General features: G+C 42.5%; 2 protein-coding genes across 2 annotated transcripts in view; one reads left to right on the forward strand and one right to left on the reverse strand.

Moving 5' to 3' along the window:
- LOC109920837 (E1A-binding protein p400-like) overlaps window positions 1–4,260 on the reverse strand; it is a 58,070-nt gene extending 53,810 nt beyond the window's left edge. The window contains exon 1 of the mRNA XM_048611758.1: window positions 4,035–4,260. The gene's annotated coding sequence lies outside the window, so the exon portion shown is untranslated. The remainder of the gene's footprint in view (window positions 1–4,034) is intronic.
- Window positions 4,109–8,531, forward strand: part of LOC125486006 (E1A-binding protein p400-like) — a 39,880-nt gene continuing 35,457 nt past the window's right edge. The window contains exon 1 of the mRNA XM_048611759.1: window positions 4,109–4,282. Coding sequence (XP_048467716.1) covers window positions 4,109–4,282 — 174 coding nt within the window. The remainder of the gene's footprint in view (window positions 4,283–8,531) is intronic.

The following is an 8,531-nucleotide window of genomic DNA, read 5'->3' on the forward strand; positions in this document are numbered from 1 at the left end:
GAAGGCTGACGTTTCGGGCCTAGACCCTTCTTCAGAAATGGGGGAGGGGAAGGGGGTTCTGAAATAAATAGGGAGAGAAGGGGAGGCGGATAGCATCTGCAGTTCCTATTATCTCAAACAATTTTAACCCCACTGCGAAGCCTCTTCTAAGGATGCCTACCCTGAAGAAGTTACCCTCCTCCCTCCGAAACCAACCTCAGTGGCTTTGACCTGTCTATCTCCTCTCCACCTATCTTCTCCTCTATCCATCTTCTATCCGCCTCCCCCTCTCTCTCTACTTATTTCAGAACCCAAACAATACAGCCATACGCAGTCTTTTGCAGCTAGGAAATAGTAGCTAGCAAGGTGACTGATCGTGTCATAGCAATGAATGAGTAGTCAGTCTGGTATTGGTCAAAAGGAGAGAGCACAAAAGTAACTTCAGACTAAGGGGCAGCCGAGGTCTGGAAAAGAAAGGCTGTGGAGACATTTGAAGGAGAGGACAGGAATCCCTAAGGATCAAACAGCACAAAGGTTGCAAAAGGTGAGAAATGTAAATCATCATTTTTAAAAATTGATCAGTTTTTTCTAGTACTTGTTATGCAATATTTATGTCATTTTAATAAGTCATGGCATCCCAACAGTGGAATGATAGTTTGATAAATGTGGTACCATTGTAATGAGCTGCATTAGTCCAATTTTAATTGTTGATGCAAGAATAATATGTGGAATGAGAAAAATGCCTTCAGCAGCAAAGCTTGTTTCGTTCGTCAAAACATTAATAAGCCACATTTGCACAAATTCTGCAAAACTATTTTATCACCTAAGGTGAAATTCTGTCCTCCCTCATTATTTCAAGCAAAATCTTTAATACTACAACCATTAGTCACATACTCTTTACATTTTTTTCCAAAAAGAGCACACCACTAAAATCGTAAGCATTTGTACTCTTTGTGGTAAAATTTTGGCATACAACCAGAATTATGGAATATGATTCACAAAACACCGATGAAAATAACAATCATATACAATAAAATACTAAATTTGACCCCAGCCACACCAAAATAATGGGTGAAAAGAGCAACAGGTGGCCAAAGTTTTTGATCATGCACTCAACAGTACAAAATGTACAGTGAATTTAAATTATCACAACTATTTATTCTACAGAAGGGGGTCAGACTGGTATGTAAATTGACACTCATTGGCCAGGCCTCTACCATGGAGAAAGCAACAGTGAACTACAGGGTCCCCAAGCTTCCAGATAATTCAAAAAAGGTAGAAGGCTTGAATATCTACCTTTTGTTTGCAGAGAAGGGTTCATATACGAATGCACACCACTTCTGACCCTCCAGCAGTTGTAACAGGTAGAAAACAGTGATTGATAGATTCTTTTTGTTAGGTAACAGTATCAAGGGCTATGAAGTAAATGGAGCTGAGGTATAGGTCAGCTATAATCTAACAGAATAACAGAGCAAACTTGAGAAACTGAATGCCAACTAAGTCCTCAAGTGCTTAGATGAAACATAAACAGCACTGATTAGCTTTGAGGAAAAGATTAGTCAAAGTAAATATAGACCCCTTACAGTCAGAAACAAGATAAGTCATAGTGTGGAACAATGAGGTGGCAGGTCAATTAAATACCTACTTTGGCTATACCTTCAAAAGGAGGAAACAAATAATGTCCCAAAAATGTTGGGGATCACACAGTATTAGTAGTGAAATGATGCTGAGGAAATTCATGGGATTAAAGGCTGATAAATCCCTAAGGCTCAATAATCTATACCTCAAAGTACCTAAGGAAGTGGCCCTAGAAACAGTGGATGCATTCGGAGGTTATTTTTCAAGATTATATTGACTATGAAATAGTTCCTATGGATTGGAGGGCTGCTAATATAACACCACTATTTAAATGAAAAATTACAGACCTGCTAGTTTGACGTCAAAAGTAGGAAACGCTAGAGTTCACTAGAAGAGATTTAATATCAGAGCACTTAGAAAACAGTGACAGACTCAGCATGGATTTACAAAACAGGAAACGTGCTTGACAAATCTGCTGAAATTCTTTGAGGATTTAACTAGTTGAGTCAATTAGGTAGATGCCAGTAGATGTGGGTTTACTTGGACTTTCTGAAGTCTTTCGAAAAGGTTGCACATACAAGAGTAGCATATCAAGTTGAAATGCATGGGATTAGGGGTATTGTACTGACATGGAGAGAGAACTCATTGGCAGACGGGTAACAAAGAGTAGAAATAAATGGGCCTTTTTCCCCCAGAGGCAGGCAGTGACTAGTGGTCATTAATGATCAGCGTTTGCACCTCAACTGTTCACAATATATAGTAACGATTTACATGAGGGAACTAAATGTAATATCTCCAAGTTTGCAGATGATACAAAGTAGGGTGAGAGCATGAGCTGCAAGGAGAATGCAGAGATTGGGACTGTAATTTGGACAAATTGAACAAGTGGACAAACGCATAGCAGAGGAAGTTTATGGATAAGTGAGAGGTATACACTTTGTTAACAAAGACAGGAAAGCAGGTTATTATTTAAATGACAATAATTTGGGAAAAGGGGAGGTACCATGAGACCTGGGTATCCTTGTAAGAAGGCAGGTGAAGAAGGGAAATAGTATGTTGGCCTTCATAGCAGGAGGATTAAAGTTCAGGAGCAGGGATGTCTTGTTGCAATTATACAGGGTGTTGGTGAAATCGTATGTAGAATAGTATGCGCAGTGTTAGTCTTCTTATCTGAGCAAGGATGTTCTGGCTATGAAGGGAGTGCAACAAAGATTTACCATACTGATTTCTGGAATGGCAGGACTGATGTGTGGAGACAGACTGGAATGGTTAGGATGAGATTCACTGGAGTTGAGAAGAGTGAGGAGACAGGATCTCATAGAAACCTATGCAATTCTAACAGAACTAGACACAGTAAGTGCAGGGCATTTCCTGTGACCTTGGAGTCCAGAACCAAGGCCGGCAGCATAAGGATACGGGATAGGCAATTTAGGACTGAGAGAAGAAATTTCAAAACACTGATTGTTTTCAAGGAAGAGTTAGATGTAGTGCATAGGGTATGAGAAGAAAACACAAACAGGATCCTGAGTTGAATAATCAACCATGATCACACTGAATGGTGAGCAGGCTTGAAGGGCAGAATGGCATACTCCCGCTCTTGTTTTCTATTTTGCATTATTTGTTATTACATTTTCTACCAAATGCCACAGTCACAAGATGCAATGTCCTCCACCTGAGAATGCAGATTAAAAAACCAACACTGACCCTTGAGTTACAATGAAGAACACTATTTACTAAATACACAGATTATCAACACAGTGGCTCAGTGGTTAGCGCTGCTGCCTCACAGCGCCAGGGTTCAATGACTCTCTGAGTAGAGTTTGCACATTCCCCCCATGTCTGCGTGAATTTTTTCCAGATGCTCCAGTTTCTTCCCACGGTCCAAAGTGCATTGGGCACGCTAAACTGTCCATAGATGTACAGGCTAGGTGGATTAGCCATGGGAAGTGCAGGGTTACAGGGATAGTGTAGGAGTTGTAGATTCGAGTGGGACGCTCTTCAAAGGGACTCGATGGACCCGCTTCCACGCTGTACGGATTCTATGGTATTAGGATAAAAGTTGCCTAACTTGATAAAACTGAAAACAATGCATTTGCCAAAATAAAATCCACCATGTGTTCTGATCTCACTAAATCCAATTGCACACATAGGGGAAACCAACATTTGAATGCAAATTACTGTTGGCAGGTTATTTATTTTACATGGCATAAAGTATTGCTTGTATAAAATTAGTGCTGCTCCATAAAATACTTTGCTACTTTTAGACAGCAGCTGTTTACTTGCTCTTCCCCGGGAAAACTCGCAGCCTCTGGTTTAAGTTGTAAATAACATCAGTAGGGTGCATTGAGCCAAAGGGCAGTGCGCGCCCCCACGCTCCACCTGCCCAGGACGCGCGCCCCCACGCTCCACCTGCCCAGGACGCGCGCCCCCGCCGCTCCCCTGCACGCATGCGCACATTCAGCCTCCCGCCCGCTTACCCGATTCTGTCTTTCACAGCGACCGTGGGAGCCGCGCCTCCATCCGGCCGGCCCCGCCGCCTCGCTCCGTCGCGATGACCAGGAGACCCTCTCTCCGTCCTCACTGCCCCGGGGGAAATCGAGACACGACAATTAATGAAAAAGGGAAGGCCAGGGCGGGCGGCCTTGCCGAACGAAGCGCCGATCAGAGCCCACAATCAAACATGGCGTCCGTCTCTCCGCCAGCCCTCACTACCCCTCCGCCGGAAGTACGGGCAAGCACGTCCCTGACGTCCCGGTGGCACATCCTCCTGATTGACGTACACGTTGGCCAGTTAGCGCTGGCAGCCCTAAAGGAGGCGGGATTTAACTTTGAATCCGCCCCCGAACCCACATTGCAATGTAGATATTTACATTATAATGCAGCCGCCTTGCAATGTAGATATTTACATTGTAGTGCACCCATTGCAAAGTACATATTTATATTGCAATGCATCTCCATTGCAACGTACATTTGTATATTGCAATGCATCCCTATTGCAATGTATCTATTTACATTGTAGTGCACTCCCATTGCAGTATACCCTCATTGCAACTTATAAATTTGCATTGCAGTAAACCCCCATTGCAATGTACATATTTGCATGGTAGTGCACCTTATTGCAATGTACATACTTATGTTGCAGTGCATCCCCATTGCAATGTACATATTTTTAATCAACCTTTTCAGACATGTTAGAACACACCTCTAAGCAGGTGGCACTTGAACCCAGACCTCTGGCTCAGAGGGAGGAACACTACAACAGTGCCACAAGAGTCCCTGTCTTCATTGCAATGTATTGCATTTTTGAATTAAGCTCCAATTTACATTATTGGTGCTGCTGGTTGCATGAAATCCTTTTTTGTATGCTTATGTGAGCAAACCAATCAGGAGACACAGCTGACAAGGTTAAGGGTTAGTTGCTGGAAAATGGGACTATTATAGACAGATGTTCGAAACCTAGAAACTAGGAGTGGGAATAGATCATTTGGCACTTCGACCCTACTCTGTCATTTAATATGATCATCACTGATCATCTCAAAGTCGTATCCCACTTTCTCCCCATTATAGAATGGAATAGAATTGTAGTTTTTGATGACTTTAAAATCTAAAAATGTATGTATCTCTTTCATGAATATAATGACTGACTTGGCCTCCACACCCTTCTGTAGTTAAGAATTTCAAAGGTTCATTAGCGTCAGAGTGAAGAAATGTCTCCTCCTCTCAGTCCTAAATGACATAACCCCACTGGCATGGACACAATGGGCCAAAGTGCTTCTGTTCATCTTGTAAAACCTCTACGATTCTATGTGACATTAGAGCCACAGATACTATTTCACCGGTGTGGTGGCATTGTCACTAGCAATCCAGAGTTTCAGGCAAATGCTCTGAGGATATGGGTTAAAATCGTACCACCATAGCTGGAAAAGCAAAATACCACAGATGCTGAAAATCTGAAAGAAAACAGAACATGCCGGAGAAAATCTGTAAGTCTGGCAGAATCTGATGAGAGAGAAGCAAACTCAACGTTTCAAGTCTACTGACACTTCTTCAGAAACTGCTTTTTTCTATTTTTCATTCATGGGACGTTGGCCTCATTGGTTGGACATGTACTTATTGCCCATCCCCCAAGTTGTCTTTCAGAAGGTAGTGGTGAACAACCTCTTTTCTGATGAAGGGTCTAGGCCCGAAACGTCAGCCTTTCTGCTCCTATGATGCTGCTTTGCCTGCTGTGTTCATCCAGCCCTGCACCTTGTTGTCTCGGATTCTCCCACTGCAGTCCACTTGTGTGGGTAGACTGGGAGTGGCGTGGGGGTTGGGGATCAGAGTTGCAGGGTTTTGACTTCGGAGCTGGAATATAAAGTTAGCCTCATGGTGATCATGGAACTAATATTGATTCCCATTTTAAAAAAAGTATCTGCTCCACCAATATCCTTTAGGGAAGGAAACCTACCATCATGGTCTGGCTGACATTTGATTTGAGTCCCAACACAATGTAGTTGCCCTTGCAAGGACAATTAGAATGGTAGTGAATAAATGCTGACCTTATCACAGAATAAGTATTATAAAAACATGTCTGTTTCATACAAGAATAATTAATTAATAATGGTTAGATTGGATCAATAAATGAGTATAAATAACTCTATATCCATTGATTATAGGGTTTGACTTCCCTATGCCTTCCTTGCCAGTCTTGCCTTTCCAGAGGTTTGCATTCGTCATAACACCTACATTGAAATCACCAGGAGAATCAAAACCGAAAGAACTGCGGATGCCGTAAATCAGAAACAAAAACGAAAGTTGCTGGAAAAGCTCAGCAGGCCTGGCAGCATCTGTGAAGAAAAAATCTGAATTAATGTTTTGGGTCCAGTTCTGAGGAAGGGTCACCGGATCCAAAACATTAACTCTGATTTTTTTCTTCACAGATGCCACCAGACCTGCTGAGCTTTTCCAGCAACTTCTGTTTTTGCACCAGGAGAATCACCCTGTCTTCCTTTGGAGACTTCGGGAGGAGACTCTGGATTTCTTCACCAGGAAACATTAAGACAGGTTTGACAAGATTGACCAGGAGATCCTGGAGCTACTAAATTCCAAATCAAATGTTATGGAGCAGGCCAAATCCCCTCAAAATTCATAAGATAGTATAGACTCTAAGCTTTTCATATTTTCAAGCTAAATGTAAGGTGTGGCATTCCAGATGCAATTCAGTTGGTCAAACTACTGAATTTAAAGCAAAACACACATTCATCCACTTTAGTTAAAATACAATTAAAGAAAGGAGTTGGAATAAATTAACTCTAATGGAAAACTTAACAGAATAATAGATGCAGTAACTATTACTATTTAATTTTTCCAATATAATAACATCCCATAAACAAAGCCTTGGCAAAAGGCAAATTCAGAAAACAGATTGTCTCATATGCGACTCCTGTAACAGGCAGAGAACCCCAAGTTTTTGGCTGTAATGGAGAAAGGGAAAAAATAGCTTCTATTTCTTCCAGAGCCCAACAGCAACTGCTGAATGCCAAACTAACAACTCTGGTTCTGTGGATGGCCGCTTAACTACACCCATTCAGGCAGCTTCTATTGTTCCAACTTTGAAAAAAACACCCAAGGCTTCACAAGTTGTTTATCCCTCATAGACTGCTCTGTACCTGTCCACGAATCTCTCTCTAAAAAGACAAAACACACCTCTTAAAGGCACAGTATCATCACACAAGGCATATCTATATTTTTAATATTGAAAGAGTGTGGCTGTCACTGGCTAGGCAGCATTTATTGCCCATCACTAATTGCCCAGAGGGCAGTTAAGAGTCAACCATATTGCTGTGCATCTGGAGTCACATGTAGGCCAGACCAGGTAAGGATGGCAGATTTCCTTCCCTAAAGGGCATTAGTGAACCAGATGGGTTTTTACAATAATTGAGAATTGGTGCCATTAGCCCAGCTTCTTATTCTAGACTTTTACTGAATTCAAGTATCACCAGTGATGCCTTTGTAAAGTCCTACAAATCCAGTGGCAGGATAGACATTCCGATTCAGTTCTGAAGAAGGTCACTGGACACAAAACATTAACTTTGCTTTCTCTTCACAGATGCGGCCAGACCTGCTGAGCTTTGACTCCAGTATCAGTGTGCTCTGCCTTGCCCCAGTATCGACACACTGGTCATATTGTTAGCTCCATTGGGCAGGCCACAGCATCCACAAGACTCATAAAAACGATTGAATTGAATTCGCTTTATTGTCACATGTACTCAGATGGGTACAATGAAAAGCGTACAGTCATCACATTACTGCACCATCTTACGTACAAAGGAACCTAGGTACAGATACTTAACATCAAATTCTTAGGAAACAAAAAAAAATTATCAAGATCTCTACTTTGCGCTTTGTCACAGTAAGTGGCAGAGGAAATGCTTTGAGGATGTCTGAAAAGTATCCCAGAAAGAGTGTAACATCCCTACCAATACATGGAAGTGTCTTGCCCAAGACAGACTGAATTGGAGAAGAAGCAGCACGAAGCCTGTAACAATTTCCTGCGTCTCAGACAGGCCCACATAGAGGTCAAGCACAAACGGCAGAAGCAGCACCTGAAAGCCTGAGCATCTCACCCACCTCTTCAAACACCCACTTCACCACCTGAAGTAAGGTGTGAGGATCCAGTATTGGACTGTTCTGTCAACCTCAGGATCCACACCACCAGACTGAAAAAAAGTCATCCTTGATTCTGAGGGGCTGCCTAAGAGAAGGCACTGAAATAGTGGGAGAGATAGTAGGAACTGCCAATGCTGGAGAATCTGAGATAACAAGGTGTAGAGCTGGATGAACACAGCAGGCCAAGCAGCCTTCCCCTCTCTCCCTATTTATTTCAGAACCCCCTTCCCCTCCCCCATTTCTGAAGAAGTGTCTAGACCCGAAACGTCAGCCTTTCTGCTCCTCTGATGCTGCTTGGCCTGCTGTGTTCATCCAGCTCTACA

Source organism: Rhincodon typus, chromosome 24 (assembly GCF_021869965.1).
Source record: "Rhincodon typus isolate 14 chromosome 24, sRhiTyp1.1, whole genome shotgun sequence".
Taxonomy (NCBI): Eukaryota; Metazoa; Chordata; class Chondrichthyes; order Orectolobiformes; family Rhincodontidae; genus Rhincodon; species Rhincodon typus.